General features: G+C 38.6%; 1 protein-coding gene across 2 annotated transcripts in view; it reads left to right on the top strand.

Annotated features, from left to right (window-relative positions):
* LOC127933977 (unconventional myosin-Va) overlaps positions 1-12518 on the top strand; it is an 82208-nt gene that overhangs the window by 31036 nt on the left and 38654 nt on the right. For both annotated transcript variants that reach the window (XM_052531105.1, XM_052531106.1), the window contains exons 7-14: positions 88-169; positions 1429-1536; positions 3081-3187; positions 3850-4115; positions 5469-5550; positions 5661-5801; positions 6681-6806; positions 11134-11217. In XM_052531105.1, coding sequence (XP_052387065.1) covers positions 88-169; positions 1429-1536; positions 3081-3187; positions 3850-4115; positions 5469-5550; positions 5661-5801; positions 6681-6806; positions 11134-11217 — 996 coding nt within the window. The remainder of the gene's footprint in view (positions 1-87; positions 170-1428; positions 1537-3080; positions 3188-3849; positions 4116-5468; positions 5551-5660; positions 5802-6680; positions 6807-11133; positions 11218-12518) is intronic.

Genomic DNA, 12518 nt, shown 5'->3' on the forward strand with positions numbered 1-12518 from the left:
GTAATGTGATGGATATTTAGTATACCTGCTAAGGTTTTTTTGGTCTTACATACTATTTATGTTTTTCCTACATCCTTTGTTTTTCAGGCGGATGAGGAGAGGAATTATCATATCTTCTATCAGCTCTGTGCATCTGCTCACCTCCCGGAGTTCAAAGCCTTGAAACTTGGTGAGCCAGACACACAGTGCACTTTTCACAAAAGTATATAGGAACAATTTCAATTGTACAAATATTGGTAGTGGGAAAAAAGCTGATGGATCACAGAATAATAAAAGATTACATAATAAAAAATGTATAATTTTTTTGAAAGTGTGCAGCACTTTGTTTGTCATAAAAAAATAAAAGGAATTGTTACTTATAATTTGCTTACATATTAACTTGTGTATGTTTTATGATTTATTTAATTGCCACCATTTTTACCATTAAATAATAAATCCATAAAAATCTAGACAGTCTATGAAAAAAAAAATAATAATTATAGGGCCCTATCCAATTGCTCAATGTATTAGACATTCTTTTTCTGATATTAAAATGTAATTAAACTGTCAAAAAAGAACAATTTGGAAAATTTTAATTAAACCGAATTGGAGAAAAAATGTAAGGATTTTAAAGGGCTCTGAAAAGGTATTTTTTGTTTAATTTACAATGAATAGTTGTTATATAGTATAGGTTTCATTAATTAGACATTGTTTTTGATTATCAAAATTTAGTTTAATAGAATCCAGAAAACTGTAAATTGAAAAAAAAAAAACTGAATTTAAAAAAAGAGACATTTGCATAGAGTCCTAGTAAACGTGTGTGTTTGTGGGTAACGTGTCTGATTAGAGTGTGCACAGCATGGAGAGAGGATATCAGAACTGTCCTACTGAGAGGCGGGCTGTGCAGGTCTAAATACACACACATGCTATGCAAACACACACACACAGAACCACATAAGAATACTGTAGCTACTGTGGTTCAGTTCCACACACACATCTATCCTTATCATCTCTTCTCTGTTCGCTTCACCCACTAGCTCTGAAACACACACACACTGCTGGCTCTGTGCTCTCTCCTGCTGTTTGCCTACTCAGCTGACTTCCTGCTCAGCTGACGCCCCGTTAATGTTAGGGGTTTATGTGTGAGTGTGCATCTCAATAAGGACTCTGTTGCCAAGCAACAGTACATCATTAATTTAATCTGTGAGCAGGGCTTTGTATTTTAGGGTTTGTCTGTGAATAAGATGTTTTTTATTAATTCAGATCTGTGTGTATTAATGTCTGCTTATAGTTTTTTTTTCCTAAATATCCTTTTAATGGTTGGGGAGTTTCTTGCGCAATTATAGCTTCATTGGTGAACATACTATATCTTTGGAATAGATCCTTCAGAAGGACTGCTGTTTGTGTATTTGTGTGGTATAATTAATTTGTGTGTGTGTTTCCCTACAGGAAAGGCTGGTGATTTTCATTACACCAAACAGGGCAGGAACCCAGTGATAGATGGAATAGATGATGCCAAGGAGTTGTCGACCACCAGAAATGCCTTCTCACTGCTTGGTCAGACTTAAAGTTCAATGATTTCTCATGTAGTTGAGAGTTTAATGCTCAAAATAACCAGTTCAGATGACATAGAGATTAAATTACAGTATCTAATATCAGACTTGGGTTAAATGGATATTCCACCCCAAAATGAAAATTTTGTCATTAATCACTTACCCCCATGTAGTTCCAAACCCTTAAAAACTTCTTTGGAACACAATTTAAGATATTTTTGGATGTAAACCGGGAGGCTTGTGACTTTCCCATAGACTGCTAAGTAAAAATACACTGTCAAGGTCCAGAAAAGAATGAAAAGCATCGTAACAATAGTCCATCCGCCATCAGTGGTTCAACAGTAATGTTATGAAGCAACAATAATATTTTTGGTGCGCGAATAAAAAAAAACAAAAAAACTTCATTCAACAATTTGTCTACTCTGGAGTATCTCCACATCAGCGTTCGTGATTTCGCTCATGTTTCAAAAGTATATAATTGGGTGGGAAGACATTGTAGTAATTATTACAGTGGAAAAAACTCAAAAGTTTGGTTGGGTTGGGTTTATCCCATCAAACACAGACACTAGCTGCATTTACATGGACACTACTAATCCAATCGTAATAGGACTAGAAGCACAATCCGAATAAAAAAGTCATATGTAAACATGTCAATTGGATTGAATTGGCCAGATCCGACTAAAATTTTGATCGGATTGTAAGGGGTGGTTTATTCCTTTTGTAATCCGAGCGAGAGAACATGTAAACACTTGATCGGATTGAAAACCGAAATTGGAAAGTACTGAGCATGCGCAGTGACGTATAAAGAGCGTAATGACGTATGACGCGAGGAACGAGGTGGTCTTCCTGATGAATAAAGTGTCATAAATAAGTGTTCTGTCGTAAATCTCCCCTTTCACTCAGCGTATGTGAAGTGGAACACGACCACGTCCCACCAGACCTTGTTTAAGACTCTCATCAACAGACGACTAGTTTTGGGTGCGGGAAGGGGCACTTTTACACCTTTTTTTTTTTTTTTAAGTAACGTTAAGCAGCACAACAGTTCATGTCCTGATCGTTGCCTAATTAGGACCCGAAGTAGATAAATATCACATGTGCTTTTTAAAACAGTATGCAACAGCAGCGGGAAACTCTGTATATTCATGCAGTGTGCGTATTGTCAAAAGAGTAAATCCGATCAGAAGCTTGTGACATGTTAACGCTCATATGCTCATATCAACCCAATCACTTTATTTTTAGCGTTCATGTAAATACTACATTCAGATTCGTCAATCAGAGTGAATTAATTCCGATGGAAGCAAAAAGTGTCCATGTAAACGCATCTAGTGTTACTACTAGACTGTCATGACTCAGGGTCTCAGGAAGTAGTGATAGAACTGTCACTGGTGCCCCCTTACAAAAACTAGGTGCATGACGACCCTGATCACGGATTGGACAATCCACAATGCACTGAAGAGCAAAATCAGAATAATGTTGATTCTAAACAAACACAAACTGAACTGCTTTCTTGGTTTTTCATATTGTCAATTTGTTGCTGTCTCTTTTCAGGTGTAAATGAATCCTATCAGTTGGGCTTGTTTCAGATTCTGGCTTCAATTTTGCACCTGGGGAACGTTGAAGTGAAGGACAGAGACTCGGACAGCAGTATTATTCCAGTGAGTTTCATGTTATGTGGATTGGCCCTGCGATTCTATTGTTACATGGTAAAAGTATAAACCAAATAACTGAATAAAATGTCTTGAAGTGAAATGTAAACACATTGTTACATCATTGAAAATCATGATGTTAATGTTAATAAGACCTCAATATCTTCTTGAGTTATAGTCTCATTTAGCAGATCAGAATAATTTACATACAGTGAAGATACAAGCAGTTGTTATATGCTATTTAGTATATATATATATATATATATATATATATATAACCCTCTGCAAGTATGCTATATGTACACTGATAAAGTTGGACATATTTATTGGTAGGTATTTATTTTACAGTCCACATGTACATAATATATGTTGGTATAGTGATGAAAATAAAATTCAAGACTAGGTTATTACTGGGTAATAACTAGGTACTATTCTTGAACCTAAACCTTGCCATGTAGTTACTTTATATAACCATTACTTTCTTAGATATGAACATTTTACATACACGTGAGTGCATATACTGTAAAATAAAGTGCGATCGTAAGTTTTACAATTTATAGCATTTTTAAACATACAGGATAATTTTTACCCAAATATCCCAGAGCCTCCCAAGACAATGTTTCATTGTGTAGTAATGATGTACGGTAATTCTCTCTCTCTTTTCCCTCCAGCCGAATAATGGTCACCTGAGTGTGTTTTGTGAATTGATGGGCGTGACATATCAAGACATGTCTCATTGGCTGTGTCATAAGAAGCTGAAGACGGCAACTGAAACGTACATAAAGCCCATCCCCAAACTACAGGCCATAAACGCCCGCGATGCTCTCGCCAAACATATCTACGCCAAACTCTTCAACTGGATCGTGGACCATGTGAACAAAGCGCTGCATTCTTCGGTCAAACAGCACTCGTTCATTGGAGTCCTAGACATTTACGGGTGTGTTCATATGCACAGATACACAGCTTTCAGAACAGACTACATTCCTCTGAAAGTAGGGCTGGGCGATAAATCGATTTTATTGATTAACTCGAATTTGAAGTTAAGGGCGATTTGTTTTTAATGAAATTCGGTTTTCTCTTTAACTTCCACCACCGGCTCTCCCCTTATGGGCCTTTCACACAGGACGCGGTATGCGCCTGTGTGAGGGAGGAGTAGTGCAGCTAAAACGCACCGCGCATACCGCGTCCTGTGTGAAAGGCCCATAAGGGGAGAGCCGGTGGTGGAAGTTAAAGAGAAAACCGAATTTCATTAAAAACAAATCACCCTTAACGTCAAATTTGAGTTAATCGATAAAATCGATTTATCGCCCAGTACTAATCGCCCAGTATCTGGAGTACTAAAAACTTGTTACTAAAACTTAATTTGAGTCTGAGAGGGTTAAAACTCCGCCTACGCCATAGCGGAGCGTAAATCGCGTTGTATCTAAAGGGCAACGCTCAACCCAGCGGCAAGCGCCGCGCATACCGCGTCCTTTGTGAAAGGCCCATTAGGCTTCCGTAGTTCAGAGTGGGCTCGCCCTCCCCCCGTTTTCCTTACAGCCGCACACAGACAACATGACAGTTAACAGCGCAGAGCTCGTTCCAAAGAAAGGCACCCTTTCATCCGTTGTTTGGAATTGGTTTGCTTTTTTAGTGTCAGACACAGAACAAATAACGCCACATTGCAAAGTGTGTTTAAAAGCCGTTGCTACCAAAGGTAGCAGCACAACAAATTTATTCCAGCATCTTAAACCGAGGCATGCAGCCGACTCCGAGTGGGAGGTGTGTGCCTCTCAACGAAGAGAACAAGACCGCAGTTCACACACACCCGCAAAAAAACAAACTACAATTTCAGGGATTCAGGAAAACTGTTTAAAGTTTTGTTTGCACTTTATGAACACCACTGTGACAAGTATGTATTTTTGTAATGGATCAAATTTTGTCATTTTTGTTACATTTATTTAACCAAAAGTGTTTTATCATAGAGGGACACACAATTTAATTTTTTATTTATATTTTCATTTATTTTGAAGGTGCATTGTGTCACTGTAAGTCACACAAAGGGGAATTTTAGATTAAACTGCATAAGCGAAAATCAGAGCAAAATAAAGAGTACATTTGTTTTGAGCAATTTCTTTGTCAATTGTAGTTTGTTTTTAAATAGAAAAAAAAAATCGATTAAAATCGAAAATCGGGTTTGGTGTGAAAAAATCTGAGATTTTTTTTTAGGCCATATCGCCCAGCCCTATCTGAAATACGTTCTGTTTAGATTTACAGAAGTGAATTGTGATGTTTTGTTTTATTATTCCAGGTTTGAGACTTTCGAAATCAACAGTTTTGAACAGTTCTGTATTAATTATGCCAATGAGAAACTACAGCAACAGTTCAACATGGTGAGACCATCTGACCCACCCCTCATAACACCAGATCTCGTCAGGTTATGTTTGATTGTTGATAATTCTGAATTCTGGTAGTAAATTGTGATGTATCTTGTCGTGTGCAGCATGTGTTTAAGTTGGAGCAGGAAGAGTACATGAAAGAGCAGATCCCCTGGACTCTCATTGATTTCTATGATAATCAGCCATGTATCAACCTCATCGAGGCCAAGATGGGCATCCTCGACCTGCTAGATGAAGAGTGCAAGGTATATCTTGACGGAATTCACAGAATGTTTAAAAGGGATAATCTATTAGACTGTAGCTTTCATAAACTGTCAAATGCGTATTTAACACACTCAACCCACGGCTCTGGGCAAGTTGTGATATAAACTAAAAGGTTTTAGCTATTTAAAAATAATAATACAAATTCAGTAGAACCAGTCATTTTGTGAAATACTATTACAATTTAAAATATATGTTTTCTATTTAAATGTATTTTCAAATGTAATTTTAATGTAAGTAGTCTTAAGTGGCACACAATCCTTCAGAAATCATTCTAATATGCTGATTTGGTGCTTAAAGGGTTAGTTCATCCAAAAATGGAAATTATGTAATTAAAGACTCGCCTTCATGTCGTTCCAAACCAATAAGACCTCTGTTCATCTTCAGGTCTGTTGTGAGCACGTTCACAACACTGCAGTGAAGCTGCTGACGTGTTTTCTGGTGTGCCTAATAACAAAGATAACACATCAGCAGCATCACTGCAGTGTTGTGAACGTGCTCACAACAGATCCGGAAGAGAAGACAATGCTAAATAAAGTCGTCAGTGTGCCTCTAAAAAGTCTCCCTTTGATGTGGCCGTAAAGACATTCTGCATCTAAATAAATGCCATTCTTGTCAAGAAAAAAAAAAAAAAAAAGTCAGAAGAAGCTGTTGTGAGTGGGATGGCCAACCCTAGATCCACGCCTGTGTAAATTGTGTTAAATATTTGTATGAGTTAAACAGAAAAAAATTAATTGCATGCATTAATTAAGACATGCATTAATACAAACAAATACTGTGTTGTGTAATTGTAATCATAATCCTGTTTGAGACTACTTTGTTCTTAATAATGTCCAACCTCTCTGTCTCTCTCTTTCTCTCAGATGCCGAAGGGTTCTGATGATTCCTGGGCTCAGAAACTGTATAACACTCATTTGAAGACGTGTGCACTTTTTGAAAAGCCACGGATGTCCAATAAAGCCTTCATAATTCAGCACTTTGCAGATAAGGTACAAACACACACACCTCACACTCAGGCTGGTTCAGTATTTTTGATATTCTGTGTGGGTCATTTGATATTCACAGTGTGGGTCATTTCATATACCAATGTCTAAACAAAGACGAATTGTATATCCGTTCTCTAAAACCTAATGAGCTGCCTCATCTAAACAGTGCATAATTATTTCATCATATTAACAGATTGACAGAATTCACACTGCTTGCATAAGCATGTGTCACTGTGTCCCAGAAGCGTCCTAGATGTGACGCTGAAAGTCATTTTTTGGTGTTGAGTCTATTTTGCTGTGTGACACACACTGAACTCAGCAGGAAACATTGACAGTGCACTTAAAACCTATTTCTAAACACAATTTTTTTTTTTTTGTAATATAGACTTTTATAAAGTATTATATGATTATGGAGCAATTTACTGTGTTGTCAAGATTCATGTACAGTAACAGGCAGGCAGACAAATGCTTCTATGTAGGCAATGTATAATGTTTACCTGGAGATTAATTACCATTTGAATCTAAATGTTATCCACTTCATATACACTCACGCCTTGCTAGTACCAGGTTGGAACCTTTTTTGCCTTCAGAACTGCCTTAATTCTTTGTGACATAGATTCAACAAGGTTTTTCAAACATTCCTCAGTGATTTTGGTCCATATTGTCATGATAGCATCATGCAGCTGCTGCAGATTTGTTGGCTGCACATTCATGATGTGAATCTCTCGTTCCACCACATCCCAAAGGTGCTCTATTGGATTGAGATCTGGTGACTATGGAGTAAAGTGAACTCATTGTCATGTTCTAGAAACCAGTCTGAGATGAGTTTAGCTTTGTGACATGGTGCATTATCCTGCTGGAAGTAGCTATCAGAAGATGGGTACACTGTAGTCATAAAGTGATGGACATGGTCAGCAACAATACTCAGGTTGGCTGTGTTTAAACAATGCTCAATTGGTAAAGAAAATATCCCCACAACATTAAACCACCACCACCAGCCTGAACCACAGAGACAAGGCAGGATGGAGCCATGCTTTCATGTTCTTTACGCCAAATTCTGACTCTACCATCTGAATGTCGTAGCAGAAATCGAGACTCATCAGACCAGGCAACCGGACCGGTTCTTAGCTGACAAGAGCGGCACCCGGTGTGGTCTTCTGCTGCTGTAGCCCATCTGCTTCAGGGTTTGACGTTGTCTGTTCGGAGATGAATATTCTGCATACCTTAGCTGTAAAGAGTATTTATTTGAGTTACTGTTGGCTTTTTATCATCTCTAACCAGTCTATCCATTCTCCTCTGACCTCTGACATCAACAAGGCATTTTCTTCCACACAGCTGCTGCTCACTGGATATTTTCTCTTTTTCAGACTTCTGTAAACCCTAGAGATGGTTGTGTGTGAAAATCCTGGTAGATCAGTAGTTTTTGAAATACTCTTAACAGCCCGTCTGGAACCAACAACCATTCCACATTCAAAGTCACTTAAATCCCCTTTCTTCCCCATTCTGATGCTCAGTTTGAACTTCAGCAAACTTCTTCACCACATCTAAATGCAATGAGTTCCTGCCATGTGATTGGCTGATTAGCAATTTGTGTAACCAAGCATCTGGGGATCTGGGGGAGGGCTTCATAGTTCAGTGGTGCCAGGGACAGAAGAGGGAAGGGGGGGCAAGTTCAGGAGCAAGTTAAGCTTACTGACAGCATGGTGGATGAAGCTGTCCTTCAGTCTACTCGTCCTGGCCTGGAGACTCTGCACTCCCTGATGGCAGCAGACTGAAGAAACTCTGTGACGGGTGAGTGGGATCACCTGCGATGCAGAGGGCTTTACGGGTGAGACGGGTTCCGTAAATGTCCTGAAGGGAAGGGAGAGAGACACCAATGATCTTCTCAGCTGCTCTGACGGCAGGACGCGTTGCAGGCACCATACCACACAGTGATGCAGCTCGACAGGATAATCTCGATGGTGCCTCTGTAGAAGGTGTGCTGCATTGTTGTCTGTCCAGGAGAGGTCCTCTGTGATGTGCACAGCCAGGAACTTGGTGCTGCTCACTCTCTCCACAGTCGCACCGTTGATGGTCAGAGGAACATGTTGAGTGTGTGCTCTCCTGAAATCAACAACAATCTCCTTCATCTTCTCCATGTTCAAAGAGAGATTGTTGTCACTGCTCCACCCGGCCAGGCAGTTCACCTCGCTCCTGTAGTTTGTCTCATCTTTGTTGCTAATGAGACCCACCACAGTCGTGTCATCCGCAAACTTAATAAAGAGGTTGGAGTTGTGTGACGGTGATCAGTCATGGGTCAGCAGGGTGAAGAGGACGGGGCTAAGCACACATCCTTGGGGGGCCCCAGTGTTCAGTGTGATGGTGCTGGATGTGTTACTGCCGACCCGTACTGCCTGAGGTCTTCCAGTCAGAAAGTCCAACAGCCAGTTGCACAGCGAAGTGTTGAGACCCAGATGAACCAGTTTGTGAATGAGCTGTTGAGGGTTGATTGTGTTGAACGCTGAACTGAAGTCTATGAACAGCATTCTGACGTATGAGTCCTTTTTGTCCAGATGTGTGAGTGCTGAGTGGACGGCAGTTGTGATGGCATCATCAGTCGGTTGGACCGATATGCAAACTAGAAGGGGTCCAGGGAGGGGGTGAGGGCAGACTTGATGTGGTGCATGACTAGCCGTTCAAAGCACTTCATGAGGATGGGAGTGAGTGCTACAGGACGGTAGTCATTGAAGCAGGATGGAGATGGCTTCTTAGGGACTGGAATGATGGTGGTAGTTTTGAAACATTTTGGAACAAGAGCCTGACTAAGTGAGATGTTGAAAATGTCTGTGAAGACATCAGTGAGTTCTGCTGCACAGTCTTTCAGTACACACACAGGGATGTTGTCAGGACCCGGAGCTTTGCGTGCATTGATCCTGCTGAAGGATCTCCTCACGCTGTCTGGGGTCGGGCGTCATCACCTGGTCACCGGGAGGAGGTGGAGTCTTCTGTGCAGTGGTGGTGTTTGGTTGTTTCATTGTATGTGGCAGCCTGCTTGAACATATTCCAGTCAGTTGTGTCAAACCAGTCTTGAAGAGCCTCTGACGATTCTTCCGGCCACACTTGAATCTGTTTTTTAACTGGTTTGGCAACTTCTGTCATAAAGTATGTTCTAAACAATAAATATTATTAATATATATATGAAATATTTCTAAAAAAAACCTACCAGAGTTTCATTTTGTTAGCTTAGCAATATGCTAGCTCAAGACTCTTGAGTCGAGTCTCCTGTGTGTGCTATTTGTATGAGTTGCTGCATATGTCCTCACATGAACTCATGACGGCTACAGATCTGTTTTTAGAAACAGTGTTCAATATCTGTGAGGAAGCACTTATGGAGAAGGGGGCGGGGTAATAAGACACATTTAGAGTGTGTCATAGACATTCAGTAAACACACATAGCCGAGTCAGGGTTTGAGCCTTAGCAGGCGCTTACTCAAACATTCTAGGGGTTAAATCAGGGACCACTTCATTCTCTAATCACCATAATGCAACTCTTAATCATATACATTTATTAGGTTACATAATATAACATGCCATTTATGTCCAGTGGAAAACAGGGAGGTTAAAGGTATGATTTATTTAAAAATAATAAGTAAGTGATCTCAGATGTTTCTTCTGAAAGAAAAATGAGACCGTTTACAAAAGTAAGATGAATGAATGAATGAATATATTCTTGGTAACACTTTGCAAAAAAATTCAATTGGTTAAGATTAGTTAATAAGATAACAATATCATGAATTTCCAATTAACATTTTTTTGCAGAATTTACAGTGAGTCGGCATGAAATTTTAATTGAGATTATCTTTTTTCATACAATGTATGTTTAAAATATATATAATGATGTGCACAAATTAATCATTTATAAATACACAAAAAATATTCCATTAGAAATAATAATATTGTGGTTATTTAATAATGTTAATGTTTAATTCATGTTTATTCTTGAAATGTAAAATTGTATTAATATATGTAGAAGTTAACATTAGCCTAGGTTAACAAATGGCGTAAACTGCTGTCCAAATTTTTTTATTTCTGTCAGCTATTGCGTTGACTAACTAAATGGTATCTCATAAATACTAAAATAACAATATGTATAAAACCTTATTGTAATTATTGTAAAGTTTTACTAAAATGTAACAATATGAAGATTTCAAAATTCAATTATTTTTATTTTTATATTTTTTGCTTTCCATGAAATTTCAATGCTGACTTGGGGGGGGGGGACTTTTCAGATGCTTGTTCATGGACTTTCTTTCTTATAGGATAACCTGAAGTGTCTGTCTGTGTCTGTCAGGTGGAGTATCAGTGTGATGGTTTTCTGGAGAAGAATAAAGACACAGTAAATGAGGAGCAGATACATGTCCTGAAGGCCAGTAAGGTGAGTGAATATCTGACAGTCTGATCTTGCCATTGGTTAGTTTTCACAGAAAGATAATGCCCTCAACACCTTGAATAAGTCCGGCTAAACTGACACAAAACAAAACAAGACAATTCCCATTATACTTGATGCTGTGTGCACTGGAAGTGACAAATTCAGTGCAATTTAGTTGACTGGTATCCTGTTCCTTCTGTATGTTTGTCACAATGTGTAGCTACTGCAGGTGTTTTTTTTTTTGTTTTTTTTTACAAATATAGTATATGAACTTAATCTATAAGCTTATGATGGATGCAATGATAAGGTGGAAAATGCACAGGAAGAGTCTTTGTAATGTAACCGTTTATAATCCCGACATCGGCCTGTATAGTGAAACAAGGCCAACCTACAGTGTTAGCTGTAGCCAGGGTGTTTTCTGCCAAGATTTTTGTCCTTTTGAATGAGGTTTAAAGGCTGAGAAGGTCAATGGAATGGTGCCATCTGCTTGTCAAGGAGCATTAGTGCAGTCCATTGCCACAGTTACAACATATGTACACAGCTCAGGGAGTATATGTTCATATTCTAGTTGTTTGGATTCTTACACATCCTTGTCTTAGTTCATTACAATCCTGAGTTGAGGTATCTACAGATCAGAGCTGTTCTGAAGCTCTAACACAGAGCATTAGCATGGCTCTGTGCTCTGACTGCTCTTAAATGAGGCAGGTTCAGACAGAACACAACTGCATACCTGCTCGTGTTATGAAGTGGATTCTTATTCCGTCAGCCGTGCTTTCAGGATTATGGGTGTGTTCTGTGGATTTTTCAGGAAGGTTTTCAAACATATGTGGTAATCGAGACATAGGTAACGTAAGGCTGGCAGACTGAAAAAAAAAAAAAAATGCAGGGGTTTCCACGGTCAAATTAGTTTTTAATGCTTAGCTCAGAAAACAAAAATCTTTGAAAAATGACTTTAAAAAATAAAATAAAGTAAAATTAAAATAAATTCATGCATTTATGCTTTTATCCAAAGCGACTTACAGTGCTTTCAAGGCTATCAATCTTTACCTATCATGTGTTCCCGGGGAATCGAACCCACAACCTTCCGCTTGATATAACAATGCTCTACCAATTGAGCTACAGGAACACAGAAACTTCTATTAATAATAAAAATAGCTCATTAATAAATACAAAGACATGAAAATGAATTAACTGAAATGATCAGGATGGATAATTTAATATTTACTGGAATGCTTACAAAATGATTCAGAAAATGTAAGTGAACTTTAAGTGCATTTTGGTTCTTTGTAAAATCATTTTCTTCTGTA

Source organism: Carassius gibelio, chromosome A18, assembly GCF_023724105.1.
Source record: "Carassius gibelio isolate Cgi1373 ecotype wild population from Czech Republic chromosome A18, carGib1.2-hapl.c, whole genome shotgun sequence".
In the NCBI taxonomy this organism is placed as follows: domain Eukaryota; kingdom Metazoa; phylum Chordata; class Actinopteri; order Cypriniformes; family Cyprinidae; genus Carassius; species Carassius gibelio.